Raw genomic sequence first — 27,530 nt, 5'->3', positions numbered from 1 at the left:
CCCTGTTTCATTCACTTTAGGCTTAAGTTCTCAGCGCTGAGACTTTTAGACTGGCAGCACCAACTGACTTTCAACTGACAGGATCTTTTGCAACCCAAACAGTTCAGAATGCAACTTCATGGTCACCGCCTCACTCTGACTTTGGTATGGCTGGGGGGGGCAGGTCGTCTGCTTGCTTCAGCCGTGTGCCTATGGTGCCCATCTGAAACCTGGATGTTTGGGCTGCACAGCTTTCGAGAGTCTGGTGCTGTCCAACTGCTCCCAGCATGTCGAGAGGCCACTGGGAACTCAGCATTGTCTTATATGGAGATGGAAGCAATGACCACTGCTCTTTCAGCCTGCACGAACGAACAGAAATTCAGCTCTGAGGAAATAGTGCTTGGACGTAACAAGCATTGTTGTGAAGCGGCCATTTCAGCCTTCAACCCTCTTCCAAGATATCTCGTTTGATAAACTTTTTGTGGTATCAGTGGTCTGAGGATTGTGCTGGGTTGTGTCCTAAACTGGGCTTCTCTCTTGAAGTGAGTGAGGGAGGTGAGTGAGGGAGGGAGGGAGGGAGGGAGGGGTCACACTCAGGAAGTGCAGTTACTCTGGATATTTTTGCTCTCTATTCTTCTGCAGGAAGAGCAGGTCTGTCACACTTTCTCTCTCTGTCTCTGTTCTTCAGTTCACCTCCTTTCTTACCCTGCAATTCCTCTCTGGCTCCAAGTTCACGCTTCTCACTGAGGTCGCGCCGATGGCCAGTGATGGACGGTCTGGGTTTGAACCTCAGGAGGTCGCGTCTGTGCCGTCCTGCCTCTGGTAGGTGTTCGATACCACGGCCACGATGGTGCCATTTAGCGTGACTGTCCGAATGAAAAGGGCTGAGGTCATCTCCCATAGATCGGATCCTCAGACGAAGAGCCAGGGACTGGCAAAAGCACCAGACTTCTGATGCTGTAACAGAGTCGTACATGCCGGCGCTCTAAAACTGAAAATAGTTACGTACTCTCCAGCCATTGTGTACTGTTGTCCACCATGGGCGGTGGACTGAGAACTATGAGGCAACATCAGAAGTATTGTTTTGGGGGATCTAAAGGTAAAGATTGTCTTCCACCACTGCTGTTATAATGAAGTGACTTTACTGTGACTGAATTTCTGGTGTGAATTCTGCGCTGTATACAAACCATCCTTTAATCCTGTCAGATTTTACCTGATTCAGTTTGTTTCCCCACAGATGGACCTTGTAGACATTTGAAGCCACAGTTCTGTTGACTAAATTTGTATGTTGTAGTTATAAAAATCTGTTTTGTTGCGTTGCACTTACTCTACATTCTAGCATTACTGCAGTGATGTGGCCTGACAGGACGCTCTTCATGTCTAAAATGTCCTGATGGCATGGGAGATACTACCAACCCTCTCAACCTTCTGAGTTAGGAGGCACTGTTAAACCTTATTCATCACACAAGTTGTATGAGTTGTCCATGCAAGGTCCTCTGTAACGTGTACACTGAGGAACTTGAATCTACTGTACCTCTCTACCGTACCTCTCTACTGTACCTCTACCATACCACTCTACTGTACCTCTCTACCATACCGTATAGTAATGATCGGCTGAATCATCAGTACAGTCCTTCAGTCTCATTCATTTCAATCATACAAATGGCCACCACTGGCAATACGAGAGGTCAGATTTTGAACACCAGATGGTGACTAAGGCTACCATGTTCACAATGTTATATTTAAGTAAGGCTGGTTTTTAATGTGAGTTGAACTTTTATTTTGTAGGTAGTCCACCCTGTCCCCCTCACTCCAGGAAGGAAAAGGTGGGGATCGCTCCTGTAGCCCCGCCCAGTTCTAGGCAGACCTATTGTGTGGCGATGCCAACATGTGGCGTGTGACAGAGTACACTTTTTAGTAACATCTAGGGGGGAACATGTCTGTTTTTAGGCCATGAAGCTTATTAAACACAAATGCATTATTACACTGCTCGGTTGGTTGTCACCTTGGTTTTGCAGTGTAATTAGAGTTTGAGTTAAGCACACATGAACTGGGCCTGAGGCACTGCCAGTGGACAGGTCTTCACACTGCTCTATTCTTATTTTATGTTCTGCACTGAAATCTACAAATGATCACTGGAATTTTGAATATTGTTCACTTACACATACACATGTGTAAGTGCACAATATTCAAAATTCCACACAAAGTGTGTGTAGATAAATACTGTTGTGTTTCATGTAACGCTGAGAATGTCCATACATAAATACTTTTTGTGTTGTTTTAAGACATCAGGTGAACTTCTAGCTTAAAAACTCGAAAATACATTGTAGCAATTAAACAAGCCCTCCAGCAGGGGGCAGAGTCACTCTGTAGTTATAAACTCCCTGATCTGCAGTTTTCTTAACTGTTGATTCACCACAAAAGAAAGCCAATCAAAGAGACATGATCGTTGTGTGGGCAGAGACTTGTGCTGTGTGTGTGATTGCACGGTGATGGTGAGTTTTAGTGGAAACCGTTGCCCTCGGTAACAGCTGCCCGTCCTTCCACACATAGGCCAAAAGCATCTGTGCACTTGGCTCTGCTCTTTTGCACTGGACTTGTGTGTGTTGATTTTGACTGGACAGCGTTGGCTCCCCGTGGGGAACAATTCAGTTTATTTTCTTATCCTCCACCACACAGATCTGTCTAACAGACCAGTAGCATTCTTCCTCTCAACCAACACAGACAGGGCTCTCAAGTTTTGGATTCATGTCAGAGTGTGAGAGTTGTTGAGGGGGGGGGGCGAACGTTAAGTGTTGTTGTTGAGTGGGGTGGGGGGGTGGCGAACGTGAGTTGTTGGGGGGGGGGGGGGGGGGGTTGAATATCGCGATCGATCGCCAGTGGAGGGCGACATAGATATGGATCGGAGGTAAATAAACTAGATATTTTTTTCTTGCCGTGTGAAATCGGAAGTGTGGCGTGTGAGCGTATGAAGACGGTCAAATGCGTGTGTCACACGCTCAATGCGTGAGACTAGAGAGCCCTGAACACAGATCTAACAGACCAGTAGCATTCTTCCTCTCAACCAACACAGATCTAGACCAGTAGCATTCTTCCTCTCAACAAAGATCTCTGTGGAACTGGTGGCCCTGAGCACTCATTAAGAGTGACAGTGGGGGTGGATATGGTTTAAGTCAGTGTAGTACTATAGCTTAGCATGAAGCAGGTCAGCTGGTCCTTTGTGAAACTCTTATGGTTTGATACAGGATATTCAAAATCGTACCTTGTGTATAATTGCAGCTGTTTCTGTTTTTAAAGGTTTGTGTGGGATGGTGGTGGAGGGAGGTAATCAACTTAGTAAACTCAGTAAATCCAACATCAGTGTCTCAAGTGCATTAGCAGTAGCCTATGTGTCATAGTCACACTGATGCTGACCAGTCTCATTACATCACACACTGATCCCGACCACCCTCATTACATCACACACAGGCTCTGACCAGTCTCATTACATCACACACAGGCACTGACCAGTCTCATTACATCACACACAGACTCTGACCAGTCTCATTACATCACACACAGACTCTGACCAGTCTCATTACATCACACACAGACTCTGACCAGTCTCATTACATCACACACTGATCCCGACCAGTCTCATTACATCACACACAGACTTTGACCAGTCTCATTACATCACACACAGACTCTGACCAGTCTCATTACATCACACACTGATCCCGACCACCCTCATTACATCACACACAGTCTCTAACCAGTCTCATTACATCACACACTGATCCCGACCAGTCTCATTACATCACACACAGACTCTGACCACCCTCATTACATCACACACAGACTCTAACCAGTCTCATTACATCACACACAGGCTCTGACCAGTCTCATTCCATCACACACAGGCTCTGACCAGTCTCATTACATCACACACAGACTCTAACCAGTCTCATTCCATCACACACAGGCTCTGACCAGTCTCATTCCATCACACACAGGCTCTGACCAGTCTCATTCCATCACACACAGGCTCTGACCAGTCTCATTCCATCACACTGGCTCCTAACACAAAACTGTATCACCTTGATGGCGCTGCAGACTTTTTTTTACTTTTGATTTTTTTTTCACAAAAAATTCCCCGTGAGAGATTGAGCATGTGTACCTCGTCTCTCTCTGGATAGCAGTGACTGCAGTACTCTCCACCAAGGCCTCTCCGAGTCCTCATTTGATGTGGAGTGAAAAATGTCTGCAAATGAGCAGACATGACACAGGTGCCTGACATGACACTGGTTAATGTGTAGGGCACATTAAAGCTGAGGAAGGAGCTGGAGGCCCGCGGGGTGCAGTTAGAGCGTGGCGCTCGGTTAGAGGGTCCATGTACTCCTGGACCGCTGTGTGTTAGAAGGGACATGTGTGGGGAAGACTGTAGGGGTGCTGTGTGTGTGTGTGTGTGTGTGTGTGTGTGTGTGTGAATGGAGGAATCGAGGCCGATGCTGTCACCTCAGGCTACGTCTCTAGTTCTGGGTCATCGTAAAGTCTGGGAATCCTCAACCAGAACAACAAGCAGCATTTTAGAAAATCCCTCAAACATTTAAAGTACATAATTTAAACTAGGCTACGTCAATAGCCACGTGGTATATTAATGCTGAATTAAACTGAATAAGAATTTAATAAGGCATTCCAAAAAAAGGACAGTACAGGTTATTTTGGTTGCAATATTAAACACAGACAACTCTTGACCTGGTTGTGTGGGCTTGACTTGTTTTCACTTGTTCATTTGAAGTTACATGCCAAAGTCTAAAAGGCACAAGTGGGAGGTGTAATATCTGTAATTACACATTATCCCTTACTGACCTTTAATCTGTGACAGGGTGCAAATGGTGGTTACACTGTAGTAATTTCACTGAGACCTTTGGTTTCCACAACAGAAGCATGAGAATTGTGGAGGTGGCTCATTGAGCTAGCTGGCGTCATGTCCTCCCTCTGCTCCATCCCTGTGTCCTCCTCCCCCACAGCTCGGTCTCCCTGCCCCCAACCCCCCCAATAACCCCCTCCCCTTTAATCCCAGGGGTCACTGTCCTATGCTCTGGAACTGCTTTCTGCTCATCCAAGCTCAGTCAGACTCATTTGTATTCTTTCCTCAAAGACAGACGCACTTCATAGCCCACAGCTGCCTAGCACAGAAGCAGTCATAGACATATCGGGTCCTGTATCCATCCACACGCTGCCTCCTCATCAACCCTCTTAACCCCTCCCCCGTGGTTTCTAAACCCAGCCCCCATGCCCACATCCCCGCCCCCCTGACTGGCAGAAGGAGCAGATGAGAGCTTTGGGTGTCCTGGCCCTGCCTGCAGTTGCACAATAGAGCTGATTGTTCATGTGACACAAGGCGCACACACACACGCAGACAGAGATACACACACACACACACACACACACTGACACGGAGAAAGAGGGATTGAGGCAAGAAGAGAGTGAGTGGTGTTCCCCTGCCATATGCTCTCTCTTCACTGGAATGTGATTATCTTCATGGGTTACAGACCGAAAACAGAGGGATAGAGAGAGGGAAAGAGAGAGAGGGAGGTCTGTGAGTGGAGGGGGTGAGGGGGAACAGAGGAGGAGAGATGTGGGGTTGACTGAGTGAGTGAGAGAGAGAGAGGGAGAGAGAGAGAGAAGGCAGAGAGAGGAAGCAGGAGGGGGAGAGAGCTGCAAACGGAGGGAGTGTTCACCGTGAAGCTGCAATCGTCTCCTGCCGCCGCTCTCTGGATAAGGATAACAGCCCCGGCACTCCGGAGACCTGCAGAGTAAAGCCGTCTATCTCCTGCCTGTGGATGTAATGAGACAAGGACACATCAGGTCAGTGGGGTTTCTTATCTTCCCCTCCTGTCTCCGAGACAGCGGGATGATTGAGCGGCGCATGGGATGGTGTCCGGTCGGTCTGGAGGTCGGACTGGATCGGGAAGAATGAGTTATGTATTATAACGTCATGCCAGCTTATGGTTTCTGGTTTTCTCTGTATGAGATTTGGGTTGATTTGATGATAACAAAGACAGGAGCACCTCTCAGAACACTGCAGACTACACATGCAGCAGGAGACAAGCTGTAGGAGAGACAGGGTGAGCTTTAGGCGAGACAGGGTGAGTTGTAGGGAAGACAGGATGAGCTGTAGGAGAGACTGGGTGATGTGTAGTGTAACCTGGAGGAGAGGCAGTGTGAGCTGTAATAGATACAGTCTGAGCTGTAGGAGAGACAGTGTGATCTGTAGGAGAGGCGGTGTGAGCTGTAGAAGACACAGTATTAGCTGTAAGAGAGATAGTGGAAGCTATAGTGTGAGCTGTAGGAGAGACAGTGGGAGATATAGTGTGAGTTGTAGGAGAGACAGTGGGAGCTGTATTGTGAGCTGTAGGAGACTCAGTGGGAGCTGTAGGAGAGACAGTGGTAGCTGTAGTGTGAGCTGTAGGAGAGACAGTGGGAGCTATAGTGTGAGCTGTATTAGAGACAGTGGGAGCTATATTCTGTGTGTGTGTGTGTGTGTGTGTGTGTGTGTGTGTGTGTGTGTGTGTGTGTGTGTGTGTGTTCTGAGAACTGCAAGGTCACAGTTGTGCTTCCTCAGTCAGACCAGAGTATCTGTAAAGCAAGTTACTTATTAATGTTCAAAATCACACGTCCACTCCAATAACTAGACCGCTGCACATATTTAAGTGGTTTGAATGCTTGTGTATACATGCCTGTGTGTGACTGTTGTATTGTGTTTTGCAGCAAGTCACAGAATGTTACCTTTGTATATTTAGGCTGTTGCTAGTGAGTCACTGTCAACACTTAATCATCAACATGGTTTGCACAGACACGCTAGTGTGGTGAAACCATCAAATCTCCACAAAATCATCTGCATGTTTTGCATAAAAATTGCATATTTATTTCTAGGTTTACTCTAATAGGTATTTAGTGATGCATTTCAGTCATTTCTATTTGTGTGATTAACGGTCATTGCAGTGTAGTTCTCGTCCCGTGCCATCTATTAATAATAATCTATTAATAATGACCTCACTGCCAGAAATGTGACCTTGCAGAAATCCCAGAGTTAGTGACTCAATTATGCACATGGCAGTGAGACTCTCATGCATGCAGAACGTCCCTGGCTTTCTCTCTCTCTCTCACGTTTGTTTGTTTATGCAGGTTGTGAGTGGTGATCCTGCTGAGAAAGTTAATGGAGGAAAATGTTCATTCTGATACTGACTAGTGTTCTCACTCTTAACAGCATGACTGCATAAGTGAAAAAATAAGCAGAAGTTATATTGTAGATGGAAAGTCAATAAGTTCAAAGAAGGAAGAAGTGTTTTAGAGAACGAAACATTAACACATGCAAAAGTGACATGCAGCAGAAGTCGCCCCCTCCCTTCCTCTCTCTCTCTCTCTCTCTCTCTCTCGCTCTCATTCTCTCTCTTTCTCCTTTTCTCTCTGCATGTGCTCCGTTCATTTCAGAAACAACCTTAACAGTGCATGAACATTTGGTTTAAACTAAATTCCTCCTAAAATGTGTATGAGAACTTTCACATACGTTAGGACACATGTCTAAACTGGTCTTGATGTCGGCAAATGACTGAATTACTTCCTTTCTAACTTCAGTGTTATCATGTTACTCTGTAAAACATTTGGGCCTAACCACACACATTTACACGCTGACAAAAGGAAGTTTTGAAACAAACCCCACACTGCTCTTCACAGACTGCTCTTCACAGAGTCCATGTTACTGGGACTCAGCTTGGGCCTTTTATGAGAGTAAATCTTCTGTTCATGTATCTGCTTGCAGTTGACATTGTTATGGGAGTGGCACCATGCGGTGGCCGGGGTGGTCTCTAGGGTCTGGAGCATCAGCAAACACGCTGCCCAGCTCCAAGACTCTCTGGTGATGTGCCTGTAATTCTCCTTTCTGGGTCACTCTCTCATGGGAAGGGCAGAATGTCTGGGTCACTCTCTCTGGAAGGGCAGAATGTCTGGGTCACTCTCTCTGGAAGGGCAGAATGTCTGGGTCACTCTCTCTGGAAGGGCAGAATGTCTGGGTCACTCTCTCTGGAAGGAATTCTGAAGAATTCATGCCACATTTCTTTGCTAGAGGTGCAACGTTTATGGGACATTTTCAACCAGGTGTTTTGATGTCTGGAAAATTCTTCTGAATGTGGGTCATGACTTGTATTTCTGTTCATGACTGGTGTCAGTGCACCCAGCCTGTAGTCATTAAGATGCATCATTGTGCTTTTTGAGGTAGACATACTATGGTGGTTGTCTTAACGCAGGTTGGAATTCATGCTTATGCTAAGGAGAGGTGAAGGACAGCGATCAGCTCTGCTCCACTGCAGACACTCCACTCTTCCTCACGAGTCTTCCTCGTGTCTGCAAGCGAGATTGTCACTGTTGCTCCCTGCACCTCCACAGTTGCAGAGTTAGTCTGACACTTTATGAGGGCCCCCTCGGAATATGCAGGAGCCCCATGTCAACTCTGTGGAGTCATGGAGTCCTTGAAGTTCCTGGGCTCTGCTGTTTCCCAAGGCCTGAAGTAGCAGACCAGCACCAACTCCATCCTTAACGAAGGTTCAGCAAAGAATGCACTTTCAGCGACAACAGAGGAAGCGTGGTTTCCACAGGAGCTATTGAGTCAGATCCATGCCACAGTCATCGAATCCATCATCCATTGCTATCTGATTGGAAGCAGCCACTTAACAGGACAGGAAGTGACCACAGAAAGCAGTATGGAGAGCCGGCATTCCCCTGCCCGCCCCCAGGACTCCAGAACCATGAAACTAACAGGGGAAATCATGACAGACCCCTCCCACCCTGCACACGACCTCTTTCAGCTCCTCCCTCCATGAGGTGCTACAGAACCGTGTATGCTAAAACCTCTACACACAGCAGCAGCCTCGTGATTGGCTGACTAGTTCCATCTCCTGTGCCATAGTCACTCTGGTTTTAACCCAGTCATAACATACTGCTTCACAACTACAACAACGTACGGTGGAACACGCTGCATGCTCCACAACGTCCCATACAACATGTGCTGGACATAATGTGGTTATGGCATATTGTGTATTGTTTGTATAATGCCTGTATTGTTTAAGTTATCAGCAGAACCAAAGCCATTGCATGTGTCAGCATATTTGGCCCAGTATATCTGATTCTGATTCTTAAACTGAGCTACTCTGGCAGGGTAGCATGGCTGTTGGTTAACGCTCTGTTCTTTTTGAGATGATGTGTGATCTGCTGCAAGCCTTTGTCACATGTGGTTGTCTCTTTGCCTCTTTCATGGCTCTATGTAGGTCATGCCTATCTGTATCTGTTTTTATTCCTCTGTTGTCTTGAGTTAAATGCTGTGGAGCAGGTGCAGCAAAGTTTACCCATGTCTTTTGGATGGGGTGTGTCCTCAATGTGTCTCAAGGGCACTACGTAGGGCACCATATTCTCAGTGTAGGTTTGGCTGTAGCTGCTCCCCCAGCAGTGTCCTCACCTGGGTCTACAGCACCTGGGTCTACTGTGCGTGACAGTGAGTGCTTGTTGTTGTTGGAACAAGCTGAATGCAGTGCGGCACATAACTGAACACGTGTGTGTGTGAAACTAAAAAGAAACTTTTCGATAATGCCTGCATGCCTAGCATGAGAAGTGCACCCCTCCACGTTAACACAGCGCGGGTGCCGTGTCCAGACTATATCCCAGCGGGCACTAGCTGCAATACTGCTGTTGTTGTCAAAGAGGAGGGACTCGATAGCAGGATTCACACCCACCAGCAGGTTTCAGACTGACAGAATGTGTTTAGCACCATTGGTCTTCTAAACTATTAATGTCCCTAAATTAATTGGGAGGGACCTGCGATAATAATTAATTTGATGTAACTAAATATACAGTACAGGGTAACTTTCGGTTCTTTGGGTTATACAAAAAGTACATAAAGTTAAGGTAACTATAGTCAGTTGTGAGTGTTTTAAGAAGCTCTTGTATAATTGTAAGATTCTGTTGGTTAACTTACCCATAAAAGTGGTCAAACATACTCTCCCTCCCACAGAGGAGGGGAAACAGTAGGGTTAGACATATACACGCATGCACACACGCATACGTATGCAGATGCACACGCATACATATGCAGACGCACACACTGGAACGAGCTTGAATTCTGCACACAAGGCGGAGGAGTAAGAGCTCTGAGAGATGTCTGCACAGGACAGTGAAGGTAGGAAGAAACATCTTGAGTTCCAACACAGCAGATAGAGCTGATTTCCCCTTTTTTACATACTTACAAGATGGAAGCGTAAGATAGTGTTCAAAGTGTGTGTATGTGTATGTGTGTGTGTGCGTGCGTGTGCATGTGTGCGTGCGTGCGCGTGCGCGCGCGTGTGTGTGTGTGTTTGTACAGCATATATATAAAGTTCACTGATCACACTTCAACTACATACAATGTCTTCATCTTCTTACATACAGACCACAAACACATAGAGTGTCAGAAGAAAGGTTCCTGTCTCGCTGAATCTATTAAAGGCAGTCACCCCAACCTCAATCTCTGATACATTTCTGTCCCAGCTGCCATGGCAACCCAAGCCTATCGTAACCATGGTGCTACTTCTTAGTCCCCTCCCTATTTCCAGCTCCAGTGTCCAGGACTGGCCAGCAGTCTGTGGGCTGGGTGTCTAATTGGAGAGAAGGCTAGAGTTAGACATAGAACTTTGAGTTAGACATAGAACTTTGAGTTAGACATAGAACTTTGAGTTAGACATAGAACTTTGAGTTATACAAAGAAGTTGGAGTTTGACATAGATGTTTGAGTTAGACATAGAAGTTTGAATGAGTCACTAGCTGACATATGAGTTTAAAAAATCCAATAATGTTGCATCATTTTTGATTTGTGCATTAAATAGCTATGAGTGTGGTTGAAGCTCTCCAGAGCAAGATATCACATTAGGATTTGGGGGACAGCGGTGTTGACTTTGTACCATGAAGTTACCCTGTAACATTCTGACCCTGGACATCTTATTTTGTATTGATACTTGTACATATTTATAGATGAGGGGGTGGTGTCTCTGTACTGTGTTGAAACCCTCACACAGTCTGATGCTGGACGCCTCCTTTGCCTGTAGATTTGAGGAACAGTTGTGCTTGCATTTTAAACATCTGAGGCAGTGATGTTTCTGCCTATTCCAGATCAAGGAGACAAGGCCTGTTGCTTCTCCAGCAAGAACCCTGATGATGCAGAGGCTTGTGTAGCAGTGAAGATCGCTCAGTCCAAAGGTAGCCAGTCACTCCATCATTCTAGTCTTATTTTCAGTTTTCCTTTCTTGTTTCTTTCATTCTTTCTTGTTCTTGGATTCATTCGTTTTCTTTCATTTGTTCCTCTTCTTTCTTCTATCTCCTTATCTTGTTTGTGTTACGTTCCTCCCTCGGCACCTGCTCTTAACTGGTTTGGAAGATATCATCGATGTTGAAAGCCATTTATAAACATCTATTTTATTTTCTTTACGCAGGTCATGGAAATTTATTAATATTAAACACAGAGCATTTGTGCATTACCTTAGCTAGACGCAACCTGCTGTTCACCTTACACCTTAAGTGATTCAATTTCCATATGCATTTTTGTATCAGGAGCAACTTAGTAAAAAGAGACGTTTCTCACTGGGCTTTTATTGCTCACTTCTGCAGAATGGGGAGCATTTCTGGATTTTGCTTTGTTCTCTGTTGTACTGTTTTTGCTTTGTGCTGTGATGTAGGCAAGGCACATATATTTGTACAACTCATCATTCACAGTTGCAAAGCACTTCAAGCAAACACATAAAACAATGATGGTAATAAAATAATAAAATAAAAAGATTATTATATCCCAAGGTCTATGACTATGACAAATAGTTACGTGGGTTATTGGTATTGAAATAGGTATTGAAATAGATAACATAAAAAGAGGAAAATAAGCTCACTAATGAAAACATTTAGATTGGAAAGCCAAAACAAATTAACAGTGTGAGATAACTAGCACATCCATGTCCCTCTGGGAAATGATTGCAATTATGTGTAGAGCAAAAGCTAAACACCACTTCTACCTACTGGCTTTACATTACCTAGGTCTATCTGAAGAGCATTCAGGGACTAATCCATTCAGTGATTTATAGACTAGTAGTAGGCCAATTTCTAACTAACTGGGAGAGAATTTAGTTTTACAACTGGATTAATATGCACTATTCTTTTTGTCTTGGTTAAAACTCTCACAGCAGAGCTGTAGCTGTTGAATGAACTATAGTAGTCAACCCTGTTGTTAACCTTGGTGAGAAGCATGTGGAGTTTCCCTCATTAATTAAGACATTAAGGAATTAGGAATTTGATTCTAGCTATATTCTTAAGATTGTAACCTGCTGTGGTGATTTGATATGGCTTAAAATGGTGAGATCTTGTGTTTTGTGTTGAGTGTTTTTGGAGATATGTTCTAATTAGTGGTCTAATGCTTCAAATTTTTGCCTTTCCAAAATCTTGCAAATAGTGGTAGAGGTATTTTGTGGTTATCTGCTTTTCTACCAAGAGAGAGCACAAGTGTTATTGGTGTTTCTGTTAATAATATAAACTTCTTAACTCAAGGTTAAAAGTAGAAAGGCTTTGATTCACATTTGTACTTTGATTTTTTTTTGTTTTCCACTTTTTTGTTTAGCTTTGTTTTTTGTTTAGCTTTCCTCTCTTTGTAGGGCGTTTGAAGTTGTTTACGGAAGTTTTTTGCAGACATTTCTTTTTGAAGTCATTAGTCATTACTTCAAGATGACAAACAGACAAGGAAGGTCTTTGATATAATTTCCCATTGTGTATGATTTTAAATTAATGAGTTATGATGATAGTTAGGTTATGTGAGAATATTAACTATTCATTCTCATATATATTACAATTTATTATTAATAAGAATTCTAATATGGGGCCTAGAAATATTAATTATTTCTTAGAACTTCTGTATGGATTGTGTTCTCCTGGGATGCAAGAGTAGACAGTAGACAAGCCAAGTTAAAGGCTGGATATTCATCAGTGTCCTTTAGTTTTCTTGTCTTTTTTGTCTTTTGTTATGAGGGTGGCTGTTTGTTGCTGGCAGTGAGTTTGGGTGGTTACACAGTCCCCTAACATCTCACATTTGTTGTAGCATATGCTCTTCAGTTCATGCCTTCGTTTGGAAGGTGTATGAAGATGTCCATCTTCCCCTGACACTGTATTTCGAGGAGGAGTACCACATACGTTGCGAACCTACGTTGCAGCCATGCTAGCTGTAAGTGTCAATTACCTCACCAGTGACCCCAGGGGAGGTTTCCTGGCAGTATTAGCAGGATAGTGTGGGTTTAGAGAGTTTTGTTGGTGTGTCGAACAGTGCAGAAATTGACATCAAGGAATCCAAGTTGCAATAAACCCCAAAGTCTCGGTCATGTATTAAAACGAAAGCAAATTCGATCTACAGAAAAATGTATGAAATTTGCTGAACTATTTGAATTATACGTCAAAATAGCTTTTTCGTATATTGGTTTGTGTGTGTGTGTTAGGGTTGCCACCTGTCCCGGTTTTCCCGGGACTGTCCTTCTTTTTAATTTTCGGTCCCAGGAAAAAAAAAATCATTTAATGTCCCGATTTTCACTAGGTTAGTTCAACCGACTATTTAGACTGTTTCTGCACACTTTAAATCTGTTGTGGTTTTTTTTCTAATTTGATTTTTAGACATCTTTGATGACCAGCTGCCCTGGGCTTAGTTCCCCCTTTGAGGATTCCACTGTGAGATTTCAATCAGTGTGATGATTGTGTGCCACTCTCACAAGTTTAGTCTCCACATACTTAGAGATTTCAGTTTTTTGTTCCTCATTCCAGTTGAACTCCTGCCTGACATCTCTCACGTTCTGCAGTTAAAAGAGCAGATGTCACAGACAGTCGTCTCTGGTCCGATGTGCACTAGAAAGAAGGAGGAGTCATTTCCTTGTGGATTTTATGCAGTTTGGTTTCTGTCAGAGTGTGTTTTGTAAGGGTCAGTGAGGGCTGTGTGAAAGACAACTCTGCAGTTATTCTTAGAACATTATATATTTTGTGACAGCGTCAAGGTGAGTTTAACCTGATCTATGATTTCATGTCACTGAGCAGCTTTTGATGTCTCCCGTGTGAAGTTTTACAGTAGTCTTTTTGTTGTCTGTACTTTATTGCTGAATTGAGAGATTCTTACCATGTCTTTTGCATGTAAATGGTATGCTCATTATTGCTGGGATTTCATTACAGTTGGGGTTACAGGATTAACGATGTTTTTTTAGCTCATTAATTACTTTATTGTCTGTTTTGCTTCACTGTATTTTTCCACCTAGTTTAAGCACTGTATGAAATTTATGTGTAAGCGTTTGACTCGGTGTAAATACAGGTGAGTTCAGATGAGCACAGGTGAACATGGGTCAGTGTCTGTTCTGATATAAAGGATGGAACCATCTGTCCACATCATGTGATCAGCTACTATGCCTTATCTAAAATTCTTTTCTTACAAACCAAATTCCTTAACCTTATCTGACATCTCTTCTTGCTGTTTGAGATCATTTCCTCTTCTTACAGAAATAAATGGGCTTTTGTTTTTCATTTGTCCCACAAAAACAAAAAAAGACGAAGCTCGAGTTTCCTAAGGTCATAGGCAGCACACCGCATGTTCAACTACTGTAAGTACATGCCTGCAAATGGGAAGTCATAGGAATGAGTCCCACGCGTTTCTGCTTCTTCATTCATAGCTAGATGATGAGAGGATCGTCACACTGTGTTACAGTGGTGCAGTAAAGCTTCCGTCTCTGCACCCCAGAGAGCTGGGAAACATCCTCAACGTTGGTGTCCAAAGTTGGAAAGCAGATGCCGTAGGACAGTGCTCTCGTGCTCCATAACGTAACTCCATACGTGGATGATATCAGTGGGGTCCTGATCAGCTGCGGGTCCATGCGGGTTTGCTTTAATGGCAGGACATTTTTAACATGGGGGCAAAATGTGAATTCAAGCCAATGGATATTTTTGCTCTTTGTTAATCAGAGAATGAGGATTTTAATATTTTTGTTGTTGCTGTTCTGTTCACAGTCAGTCTGGAAAGCCAGAAAAATATACAAGAACCATGTCTAGCACAGGACACTGACATTTGGTGCTGACGGGTCTTTTAGCCAATCATGTTATTTCATGTAGTGCATTTAACATTGGGAAATGAGCAATAGTGAATGGACCACAGCATAGACCGAAATAAACCAGTTGTCTGTGACTCTCTGCAATTCCTGTTTCATCCACACAATCTCATACAGGCAGGTTGCTATGGAAACCTTGTAGCTGGTCTGTAGGACCGTGGTCTGCCTTTAGGCACATGACTCACCTGGGAGGGTTTGTTTCAGTGATCATACAGTTCTGCCATTCCACTCTGACAACCTCAGTGACTGCTCAGATGGATGGACAGAATCTCTCAGCCTGTTCAGACCAAAAAAATCTCAGTCACTCCACTCAGAAGGACAGAGAGAATCTCATTGACTCTGGTCAGGCTGACAGAATCTCAATCACTCCGCTCAGACGGATCGTCTCAGTCACTCCGCTCAGACGGATCGTCTCAGTCACTCCGCTCAGACGGATCGTCTCAGTCACTCCGCTCAGACGGATCGTCTCAGTCGCTCCGCTCAGACGGATCATCTCAGTCGCTCCGCTCAGACGGATCGTCTCAGTCGCTCCGCTCAGACAGACAGATAGAATCTCAGTCATTCTGCTCAGACAGATTGTCTCAGTCACTCTGCTCAGACAGATTGTCTCAGTCACTCTGCTCAGATGGATCGTCTAAGTCGCTCCGCTCAGACAGACAGTTAGAATCTCAGTCACTCTGCTCAGACAGATTGTCTCAGTCACTCTGCTCAGATGGATCGTCTCAGTCACTCTGCTCAGATGGATCGTCTCAGTCACTCCACTCAGACAGACAGATAGAATCTCAGTCACTCTGCTCAGACAGATTGTCTCAGTCACTCTGCTCAGACAGATTGTCTCAGTCACTCTGCTCAGACAGATTGTCTCAGTCACTCTGCTCAGATGGATCGTCTCAGTCGCTCCGCTCAGACAGACAGATAGAATCTCAGTCACTCTGCTCAGACAGATTGTCTCAGTCACTCTGCTCAGATGGATCGTCTCAGTCGCTCCGCTCAGACAGACAGATAGAATCCCAGTCACTCTGCTCAGACAGATTGTCTCAGTCACTCTGCTCAGACAGATTGTCTCAGTCACTCTGCTCAGATGGATCGTCTCAGTCGCTCCGCTCAGACAGACAGATAGAATCTCAGTCACTCTGCTCAGACAGATCATCTCAGTCACTCCGCTCAGACAGACAGATAGAATCTCTGTCACCCCATGTAGGCAGTAGGAGGTCAGCATCGCTTGGCTTGTTACTGGAGACTTTATAGTGCTCACACGCAGAGATGCATGAGGAAGTGAGCAGAAGGAAGTGTAGTGGTTTGTTATGAGAAAGTGTAACCATGTTGGGTTGATGTGTAGGGCTCATCACAGATGCCTTTGTCTCCAGAAGGTGATGACGCTTCTGCATCCAACACTAGTTCACACCGTGTTGCATAATAAACATGTGTGTTCTTGCATAAGAGCTCCTAAATAGTATGGGAAAGTATATCTGTGATGTGGAGTAACCATTCCATAAAGTTGAGCGCTAACATTTTACTGTAAACACACTGTTGTATATGCAAATGGCAGTTATAGAATTAGGCTAGGCTCCAGGTCTCAGCAGATGGTTGTGTTCAGATACACAGATGCATTAGTTCTACCTAAAAGTTGGAGATACTGTTGTTTACTTTTGTAGTGTGTGGTGGCATGTTAGCTGCTGTAGCCTCTCTGGTTCATTAAAGCCTGAAGCTCTAAGCTTTGACACGCCCCTCCTCAAATCTTTCATAGTGAGACATGAAAACCACAGCCTACTGGTACCAAGTTGTACATTATATCAAAAAAGGCCTGAATGTGGGCAGAGAAAGGTCCCCTTTGTGCTGGCCCATCATTGCTATGGCCTCATTTTCTTTTAAAGGACCCAGGCTGTCCTTTTCTGTAGCACTCTGTTGGGGCTTTATAGTTTAGGGAGCTGAATGTGTAGTGTGTTATTATTACATATGTGCAGGCTACACCGCCCCGCCCCACCACACATTCACACTGGCACTTATCAATGGCTGGTAGCTGACCTCAGTTAATTGCAGTTGTCTATTAGAATGGTCTGTATTGCAGTAGGGTCAAGTCCCGTGCCTGTTTTAGCAGTGACGCGTGGGACAATTGTACTTCCCTTTTGAAAAGCTGCGTTCTTTCTTGTGTGAACCCCTCTTGTCTCTATGCAGCAGTAAAAATAGCCTTCCATTTATTTGCTATTTGCCTCTCACTGGCCTGTGATTATAAAGATAAACGCCATTCACATTCCAGTAATTCTTTAAACTCCCGGGACTTTTTTTTCCATGAGCTAGGTTGTTTTTTTGGTAAAGAGGTCTGAGGTTTTCTCATGGCCAAAGAGAGACAAAGTTGAAGACAAAAGTCAGGGTGATCGAGATTAGAGATAGAGAGATTAGAGATTTTCTCCTCACACACACAAAAAAACAAAACAACAAACCCGTAAACCTTGTTTGCGTAGAAGAGCTGCAGTCTTGTCCATACGCCTGTTGATTGACGAGATGACCATTCTTTCATTTCCAAAGAGGAACATGATGACTAACCTGATACTTGCCTTGAGTGAGACTGTTTCAATGTCTTTACTGATGAGCACAACAGATATCAGAATAGAAAAAAACATGCTCATCTCAACTTCTCGTATTTATTATGGAAGATGTCAAAAAGATAGTGAAACTTTTGAATATGAATATATGTGGAGGGAAATGAGGAATGGAACAGTACACAGAACTAAAGCGCTTTGCTCCAACACTGCTGGACCTGTCCATCAGTCACATGTTGTTTGGTGGAAGCCATACAGCAGGACGAGGTGTAACTCACAGAGCACGTACAGTTACCACAACACCTAAGGTCTGTGGAAGACGCAGAAAAAAGGCAGATTCTACTTCTATTGCATATTACAAATCGTGCAGACCAATGTTCAGTTGAGTTGCCATATTTGTCAATTGTGATTTTCACCCCAACTGAACATTTGAACCCCAACATATTTGTCCTCCACATTTACACATGTGCAGTTAGAACACACAAACACACACACACACACACTAGTGAGTACTAGGGGGCTGTGGTGCACACATGCCCAGAGTAGTGGGCAGCCCTAGCCCAGCTTCTAGGGAATCAAACCCACGACCCTCCGGTCACAAGACCAGTTCACTAATCACCAGACCATGACTGCCCTAGTTTAATTAGGTTTGAGGATAAGAATAAAACTCTCCAGACATCAACCCTCCAGAGCACGTGTGGGTGGAGATGGAAGAGCGCTGTTGGTATCCTGACCATCACGGGCGTTCCCCAATAACCCAGCATTCCTACATAAAACATCCAGCATGTTGTAGATCACATGCCCAGGTGACGACATGCCGCTCAGGGGAGGCCCAACAGGTTATTAAACAGGTTAAATGATCTAGCACACTGGATGTGTACATCTGAAATGTAACCACACCTTTAAAGGACAGTAGGTTAATTGTGCTGAGATGGTCTCAAGACTCACAGATGTGTCGTGAGCTTTCTTGTTAAAGAGCCTCTTCTGGGCTTTTCCCTGTAACTGATGAAGGAAGCCGAGGTTGAGAAGATCAGTTTCTACAGCATGAAGCACACGCCTTTTTCTTCTCCCCTCTTATGATTTTAGTATCTTATGACTTTATGTATCTTAGAAGATGCATCATTCTTTGGGCCATTTCACTCTTAGTGTGACTGGCATACTCACATTCATGTCTCACGAGCCCATGGATCATCCACTCCCCCTCTGTCTGTCTGTCTGTCTGTCTGTCTGTCTGTCTGATGGTCAGATCCTGAGAGGAGCCCCAGCGCACGAGGCAGTTCCAGTGAGAGACAGAGTCAGGACAGCAGGCCCAGAGGCCAGAGCTCTCCTGGAGTAAATGGAAGAGGTTCGGGCCGCTGCCTACCACAGCATCTCAAACCACAAGGTTGAGACAAACATATACACATACACAGATATACACATTTACACACACACACATACACATACATACAGGGGGAACTCCATCACGTGTAATGTAGTATGGCTAAGCTTACAGTTGATTACTGATAAGGAAATTTAGACCATTATCTGACATGACATGTTTTTAAAGTACATTTTAAAAATAAAAATTGCCTTGTATGTAATAATTATATGTTTTAATAGACACTTAACATTTAAGCTTAGGGGAAAAAAAACTGCACAGATAAAACTTTGGCTGTACAAGACTGGCTATACAAGACCAGAAGTCAGAAATGTTGTATCAAGTATGAAATGTTGTCCAAACTAACTAAAGTGGTTGGTGAGTTGATGAGAGCTCAGTACCCAAGAGAGCACATATACTGGAATAATGAATATACATTCACGAGTCTGCTCTATGCTGTAAACAGTAATGGTTGAAAATGTCAGTACTGTTTTGTGGTCTCACTGCTGTAGAGTGCTGACTGTTGTCGTGGTTCTCCTACTCAGCAGAGAGAGAGTGACCTTGAGGGTGTTGGGTGTGTTACTGTTCTGGAGAGATCGGCTGGGAAAGAATCGCATAGCTCATTCACCAACACACTCTGAAGGAGTGTGAATTAAAAAGTAGCCCGCAAGCCAGGATCCATGGTCAGGCCATTGAGAGATGCCTGCATGGATGAGAAATGTGTTAGATGGTTCATGCAGTGAAACTGTGGCTGAGGCACCACAGCAGGTGGTTCAGGTGGAGCACGACTGAACACTCCTCTCAGTGATCAGCTCACACAGCTTCAACTATTTGTAGTAAAATTCTACTGCCACCTCCTGCTCATTTAGCGCCACTGCATTTTTATTTAAACAAATTTAATAGGTTCTCCTCCCATAAAAGTGTGGGATTTTTTTGTTTGTTTTTTTTTTTTTATGTACTGATGCGCATGTCTGTGTTTGATGGGGTGGTCAACCATAGTGCCACCTAAACCAGAACACCTCCAGAGCCCGGTGACAGAGCTGTGTGTATCGCTGGGCAAGACTCCACCCTTCAGCTCCAAGATGGAGGATGGAGGAGGTGGGGGAAGCACGAAGGGCAGAGTGTTGGACCTCATTAACCACTTTGAGGAGAACAGGTACACGCCCTCCTGCGTTTCAGACACTTAAGTCACAAAATCATGGACGAGCCCAACTATGATGTTTGCGTCAGCACCTTGCGCTATGAGCCGTTAGGCTAATAATCCTACACTTTCCTAATAATCCTACAATATCCTCTGATTCACATACATTATACATGCACGGTGTTTGGTGACTGCAGCTATATATCCTGTAGCTGTGCATTTGGTGTTTGCTCTGCCTTTGACCAGCAGTGCCTTGTCAGAACAGTGTTATTATCACTCGGCACTTACCGGATTTTCTACTGACGTGTTTAAAAAAAAAATTTCAAGCCGCTGAACGTTAAGTAATGTTGTAATTACGTATGTAAAGTTCTACAGTGGGCCAGTAGGGTAAGAGGAAAGGCGTCTGTGCGTCTGTATCACGATGGAGAAGTCGAGTGACTACCACTTGCAAAAGTTTCTCAACATGAATGTTCAGAAGGGAAGAGGTTTCAGACCAGCGGAGGAGCTTGAGGGCCTGAGTCTGAAACTTGAAGCACAGTTATGAAGGTTTAAATGATGGAAACCTAAACACAGGTAACGGTGCGGAACTCACTTTTACGAGTTGTTTCAAGTAGGGGTTTGGAGTGAAATCTTATGCCGCCTTCTGTTCTGAAGTTCTTTTTTTGATCCTCCTGGTCTCTAGGTTTCAGTGTCAACACTCTTTTCAGTAGCTGAAAGTTGGTGCTTTTCATCCAGTAGGTGGTAGTGTATTTAGATTTAGTTTAAAAATAGCTTTTAGAGCAGTGGTACAAGGTCAGAACGTAGAGTTAATATTACATTCAGTTGACCAGAATGTAAGTCATGTTGACTGTGTGTGAATATTCCAGAAACGGTTATAGTGTGTATATCTCAACGACTAACTGCACTACACAATGTTAATAATGTGGCTGAGCTATACTCTACCTTCATTTTCATGTAATCTTAAAGATTTCCTAAAATGACACAGATATGTTGTGAAAAGATAGCTTTAGACTCATGGCACATTAACAATGTCTGAGGGACTCAGCTACCACCTACTGGCTCTCAGATCTATAAATACACACACACACACACACACACACACACACGTACATCCTGTTTGTCTTGCAGATCTAATGATGTTCTTACAGTCTGTGTAGGAGTCCAACTTTGTGTTAGTAGCCTCTTGAGTTGTAATAGGACACATAAAGTATATTTTAATCATCTTAAATGTATTAAGACATATCTTAATAAGCTTAAAAGCCAACATGCTCTACAATCTCAGCCTGTATTGTAACCATTTGGAAAAAACAGCATAGGCAGGAAGCCTGCACTAGGGTCCAAGTAAATGGGCTAGAGAATAAAAACAAAAAACTAGACAATATCACTTTGATATTACTCTTATTCTCATTTCTCATTTGATCATAAATGTCATGTACTGTCCATCATAGAAAACGAGACCTGTGAAATGTCAGTAATGCATCACCTCCTGCCCCGGCTGTGCCCAAGATCTTCCTACCCCCACCCTGCAGGAAAAGTCAGTCTCGCATGTGCAGCAGGTGGCTGCAGACTGGGAAACAGCTGCAGGGCCTTCAGGATGTGTGTGTGTGTGTGTGTGTGTGTGTGTGTGTGTGTGTGTGTGTGTGTGTGCGCGCGTGAGTGTGTCTGTGTGTGTGTGTGTGTGTGTGTGTGTGTGTGTGTGTGTGTGTGTGTGTCTGTGTGTGTGTGTGTGTGCGCGTGAGTGTGTCTGTGTGTGTGTGTGCGCGTGTGTGTGTGTGCGTGTGTGTGTGTGTGTGTCTGTGTGTGTCTGTGTGTCTGTCTGTCTTGGATGTGTTTGTGTGTATATTCCATGTTTCCTTCACTGCTTGTCCTAATTCCATGTCTGGTTCAGACTACAGGTTAGATCACCTCTTCCCATGTCCTGATTCACACCTGTATCCCTGCTCATGATGTCTCTGCTGCTGAGATCCTTCTTGGTGCTGCTTCTGTGCATTAGGCAGAATCTTTCATGTGTGTGTGTGTGTGTGTGTGTGTGTGCTGGTATGAAGTAGGGCAGTGGAGTGTCTTCTGGGACGTGGGGCAGCTGTGCCTGTCCTCTCTTCCTCTAACAGTTCCTCCCATCCTCCTCCTCCCCTGTCTTTCTCCAGCTCTCCCCTGACCCACCTGCTCCCACATCCTCCACAAACACACATGCACCCGAACGTGCTCGCGCGCACACACACACACACACACACACACACACACACACACACACACGCGCGCGCACACACACGCGCGCACACACAAACCTACACTGCTGCCCCACGCGATAAAGGAAGTTTGTGCATCTACAGCGGTGTATTTTTAACTCTCACACACTCACATTTTCACACGTGCTCTCACTGGTTCTCATTCTCCAGGCAGAGAGGAACTGTTTGCTGCTCACAGAAAATCAGCTTTTTGCTGATTGGCTAAAAGAAACTGACCTACCTCTAGTCTGAACTGCCTTATCCTTTCTCTCTCTCTTTCTCTCTCTCTCTCTCTCTCTCTCTCTCTCTCTCTCTCTCTCTCTCTCTCTCTCTCTCTCTCTCTCTCTCTCTCTCTCTCTCTCTCTCTCTCTCTCTCTGACAGCCTCTCAGAGAGCAAGCGGGAGGGCTCTCCTCTCAAGCACAAACCTATCAAGGGCGCTCCTGTGCACAAGAGCGTTGTGAGGCCGCTCGAGTCCTGTGATAAGCCGCTGGACAGCAGCAGCCATGTGCGCAGGCCCTCGGCCAACGGCGTGCTAGCCCGGATGGACAGAGACGCTGCTCCGGACGGCCAGCAGCCACTGCTCAACGGAGACGCAGAGGACTCGGCGGTGGATGGGAAACCAGACCTGTCTGCCTCTCGCCCCGATACGGCAGAGCAGGAGGACACAGAAAATGAAACCCGCAAGGAAGACATGGGCATGGAACACAAGGTGTGTGTGTGTGTGTGTGTGTGTGTGTGTGTGTGTGTGTGTGTGTGTGTGTGTGTGTGTGTGTGTGTGTGTGTGTGTGATGAAACATGCATGCACAAGGCATTTCTCAGTTTCACTGTGGCGACTTCCTCTTTTTTAGGTTGCACAAATCAAACCTTTTATATTTTTAGAGTGTGTTAGTGTGTGAGTAAGTGATAGTGAGTGAGTGAGTGAGTGAGTGAGTGAGTGAGTGAGTGAGTGATAGAGAGGGAGAGGGAGAGATGGGGAAGACAGGGGAGATCATTTGTTGGCTATAGTTGCTGGGCTGCGTGTAGGTTTCAGTCGTAGCACTGTGGTGAGGAACTCTGCTATTTGACACCTCGTGCCGTTGATGCCTTGAGCTCTCCCTAGAGCTGCCAAGCTGGTGCTAACTTTAGCGCCACAGTCAGAAACCCCAAGTCATCTTCTCCCTTTAGAGGAGCATGTCGTATTATTTGTGAACAATGGACATGCACTGGAAGGATGTGGAGAGGTTGGATTACTGTACACAACCTGGACATCTTAGCAGTGCAGTCAGACAGGCACTGTAGCATATATGCCTGTCTTGCAAGCAGTCGACTAACATTTTCACAGAAACTAAATGATGTGTTTGATTTCAGAACAGAATAGATTAACTGGTAATGTGTACACACATTTTCAGCATCAAAATTGTCTTGTCACTTTGAGGACAAGAGGAGGAGGAGCTATTAATGTAACATGATTGCAGCTCATCTCTGTGCTGGAGTAGAGACTGAGCCTGACGTCCTAGAGCCCAGCTGTACGGCTGCTGTATGAACACTTAGTTCCTGTTGTGCTTGGCCATTGCTAAAAATATAATTAAATAAATAATTAAAGAATTAGCAGGACTGTACTGTGTACATCACATTGGTGTACATATAAAGGTCAGGGGGACGGACCCTTTCTGCCTTCTGCTTTAAAAACATTCTTGAGATGAGATGGAGGCAGGAGTGGCCATTGCACCAGGGTGCTGTGTAGCTTCACTCAGTAATACAGTCGCCTGCACTGCCTCTCTCTCTCTCTCTCTCTCTCTCTCTCTCTCTCTCTCTCTCTCTCTATTCTCTTTCTCTCTTCTGTCCTTTCTCTCCTCTTTCTCTCTCTTCTCTTTCTCTCCTCCTCTCCCTCACCCTCTCTCCTCTATCCTCTAATATGTTTCCTTTCTCTCTCCTCTCGTTCACTCCTCCCCCTCTCTCTCTATCACCAGTCTCTCCTGTGTAGAGAAGACATTTCCCCTCTTATTTCCTGCTAGCTCTGGCTCCTCTGTGCCTCATGTATGCATCCGTGTATGCGCTTTCAATGATAATGCCACAATAAATCACCCAAATGCCAAAAGCTAGATAGGCAGTTTTAAAGGTTCAGCTGTGTGTGTGTCAGAGAGAGAGAGTGTGTACGTACAAGCTGTTTGGTGTGTAGGAGAAAGGCTAAAAGTTGTGCCCTTTGCCTGGGTTTGAGATTTGGCTTCTTACAGTGCTGACACTAACAGCAGCATTGTGCTTTGTCTCTCTACACCAGGAAGTTCCCTGCGCAAGCCTCTGCCAGCACAATGGCTGTGTGTGAGTGTGTGAGTGTGTGAGTGTGTGAGTGTGTGAGTGTGTGAGTGTGTGAGTGTGTGAGTGTGTGAGTGTGTGAGTGAGTTTGTGTGTGTGTGTGAGTGAGTGAGTGAGTGAGTGAGTGAGTGAGTGAGTGAGTGAGTGAGTGAGTGTGTGTGTGTGTGTGTGTGTGTGTGTGTGTGTGAACATGTTGAGGGCAGGGCTGGTGTAAAGTACAGAAGGTCTGTAACTGGGTGTGTGTTCAGTTGAGGGCGTGGACAGACTTCCTTTGACCTTTGGATACTGAATCCCGTTTCTCACACAGCTAGGATGGCCGTACCTTCCCAGACCATTCACAACAGTTCTCCATGTCCAGGAAGGATGGAGAGCTAGAATGCAGCTCAGAGTAGTTCCACTCCTCCAGCTCTGGAAGTGCCTGCACTTCACACTTTATGGTTTTTCCTGTGTTAACTCTCCTAGTTGAGCTCATGATAATTAGCTGATGATAGCTGGTGTATGTACAGTTCCCACAGGATTCAGCCAGTGAGGGACTGCATTTTAAATGGATTTTGATTTTATGATTCATTAGACATTTATTCATATTTCAGGGAAAATTAAACAGTATATGTCCACTGGGTCTATCCTATGGACAAGGATTCTAAGATGATTTCTTTCTCTGTTTAGGAGACCAATGAACAGAAGCTTTATAAGATTGCCAGTGAGCTTTTGCAGACAGAGAAGGCTTATGTGGCAAGACTCAACTTATTAGACCAGGTAAGTGCTTGTGTACATGTTTTAACCTTTATCTGTGTGTTTAGTGCTAGTTTCAGTTTCAGCTTTAGACTTGGACAATCTGACAAACACAAACATTCTTCTCCTAACCCTGCTGTGTAGGTGTTCCTCGCAAAGTTGATGGAGGAGGCAGGGAAAGGAACATTCCCAGTGGATGTAGTGAAGAACATCTTCTCCAATATCTCCTCCATCAATGCCTTCCACAGCCAGTTCCTCCTGCCAGACCTGGAAAAACGCATGGGGGAATGGTAAGAGATCCGGCCTCGCTCAACTATGAACGAAATGAGCATTTCTCTTCAGCTCACTGGAACGGCCACCTGTCTCAAGATAACGTATGAAGCCAAACACAGTCGGTGTTGGATATGCTGTGCTTCTAGGGGGTTGGACCTCTTGTGGTGTATTAGTTGATATGCTGATATGTTGATATCCCTTTCACAGGCAGTCCACACCTCGCATCGGGGACATCCTTCAGAAGCTCACGCCTTTCCTGAAGATGTACGCAGAGTACGTGAGGAACTTTGATCACGCCATGGAGCTGCTAAAACTCTGGACGGATCGCTCGCCTCAGTTTAAAGCCATCATACAGGAAATCCAGGTTTGTTTAATACTGAACTACTGGATTCTAAACTTTTTTCAAGGTACTTATGATGTGACTATTAAAATTCCAGTGTGATTTCAGTGAATGGCTGGAAATATAAGTGTCATATAAGTGTCATAAGTGTTGAGTCACAAGCTAAACACTACCCTTTACTAGAAACCACTTAAGAACTACAGTTGTATGCAGTATCTGGTGTTCACGGTTTTCACCACTGGACTGCTGGAGCTGCTGGTGGTGTGGTGTTCATGGTTAAACACCTAGAACACCTGGGCTCCTGATCTCTGGTCTTCATGGTTTTCTTCTGTGTGTGCTGGGTTCAGAAGCAGGAAGTTTGTGGGAGTCTCACTCTACAGCACCACATGTTGGAGCCGGTCCAGAGAGTGCCTAGATATGAGATGCTCCTCAAAGACTACCTGAAGAAGCTTCCTCAGGAACACATGGACCACAGGGATGCGGAGAGTGAGTCTATGACACTTTGAAACACGTCCTGGCAAAAATTAATAAATAAAGATGCTAGTGACTATATGTCATATGTAATCATTTCCTTTTAGAGTCCTTGGAGATTATTGCTACAGCAGCCACCCATTCCAACACGGCAATTCGCAAAAATGTAAGTGCAAATACTTTTCATCCTTGCTTCTTCTCTCTTAGTCAGAACATGTTCACTCCCTCCTGCCTCTCTACAGACTGACCTTTATGTGTTTACATCTGTTTAGTTCGGATGGAAGAGACCCTGAATGAACGCCATTGTGATTTGTGTCATTCCTCCCAGGACAACTTGAAGAAATTGCTGGAAATCTACGAGATGCTGGGGGAGGAGGAGGACATTGTGAACGCCTCCAACGAGTTCATTAAAGAGGGCCACATTCTCAAACTGGCCGCCAGGAACACGTCGGCCATGGACAGATATCTCTTCCTGGTGAGATCAAGTGACTAGTGTTGGTTTCGATTCTGCTGTTTGCCACATTTAAGAATCATACTCGTCACATATATAATGTTATCTGTGTTATTTAGGCTGTTAGTTAGGCTATCTATGTTAATTAGGTTTTGATCTGACTTAGTTATCTAGGTTATATTAGTCTTGAAATCTGATACTTTATAAAGTATATATGTTTGTTTCTATGCTAAATGTCTCTGTTAGTATGTGATTCTTTCCCATTGGTCATGTTGGTTAAATCTCTCCACAGTTCAACAACATGCTGCTGTATTGTGTACCCAAGTTCAGTCTTGTTGGACAGAAGTTCACTTTGCGTACACGGATAGGAATCGACGGCCTGAAGGTGACGGAGACGTTCAACGACGACTACCCACACACCTTCCAGGTGTCCGGCAAGGAGCGCACACTGGAGCTGCAGGCCAGGTGAGAGGCTCACATCGGTCGTGATTCAAACGCAGACGCCAACCCACAAGACTGCTGGGTCATGCTTGCAGCTGTCAAGAAAACGCC

General features: G+C 44.8%; 1 protein-coding gene across 13 annotated transcripts in view; it reads left to right on the top strand.

Moving 5' to 3' along the window:
- fgd4a (FYVE, RhoGEF and PH domain containing 4a) overlaps window positions 1-27,530 on the top strand; it is a 39,181-nt gene that overhangs the window by 5,624 nt on the left and 6,027 nt on the right. Inside the window, exons 1-12 of one of the 13 annotated variants that reach the window (XM_076992367.1) lie at window positions 622-801; window positions 11,158-11,244; window positions 18,939-19,076; window positions 20,052-20,208; window positions 22,801-23,128; window positions 25,378-25,467; window positions 25,588-25,733; window positions 25,924-26,080; window positions 26,404-26,542; window positions 26,635-26,693; window positions 26,856-27,002; window positions 27,271-27,443. In XM_076992367.1, the coding sequence (XP_076848482.1) occupies window positions 747-801; window positions 11,158-11,244; window positions 18,939-19,076; window positions 20,052-20,208; window positions 22,801-23,128; window positions 25,378-25,467; window positions 25,588-25,733; window positions 25,924-26,080; window positions 26,404-26,542; window positions 26,635-26,693; window positions 26,856-27,002; window positions 27,271-27,443 (1,676 nt within the window). In that variant the 5' untranslated portion in view covers window positions 622-746. Of the gene's footprint in view, window positions 1-621; window positions 802-834; window positions 1,079-5,083; window positions 5,833-11,157; window positions 11,245-13,872; window positions 14,058-14,550; window positions 14,652-18,938; window positions 19,077-20,051; window positions 20,209-20,242; window positions 20,767-22,800; window positions 23,129-25,377; window positions 25,468-25,587; window positions 25,734-25,923; window positions 26,081-26,403; window positions 26,543-26,634; window positions 26,694-26,855; window positions 27,003-27,270; window positions 27,444-27,530 lie in introns of those variants that run through there. The other 12 variants (XM_076992366.1, XM_076992372.1, XM_076992371.1 and 9 more) reach the window with 12 other exon arrangements.

Source organism: Brachyhypopomus gauderio, chromosome 2 (assembly GCF_052324685.1).
Source record: "Brachyhypopomus gauderio isolate BG-103 chromosome 2, BGAUD_0.2, whole genome shotgun sequence".
Lineage (NCBI taxonomy): Eukaryota > Metazoa > Chordata > Actinopteri > Gymnotiformes > Hypopomidae > Brachyhypopomus > Brachyhypopomus gauderio.
This window is presented reverse-complemented; position numbering and strand designations above follow the sequence as displayed.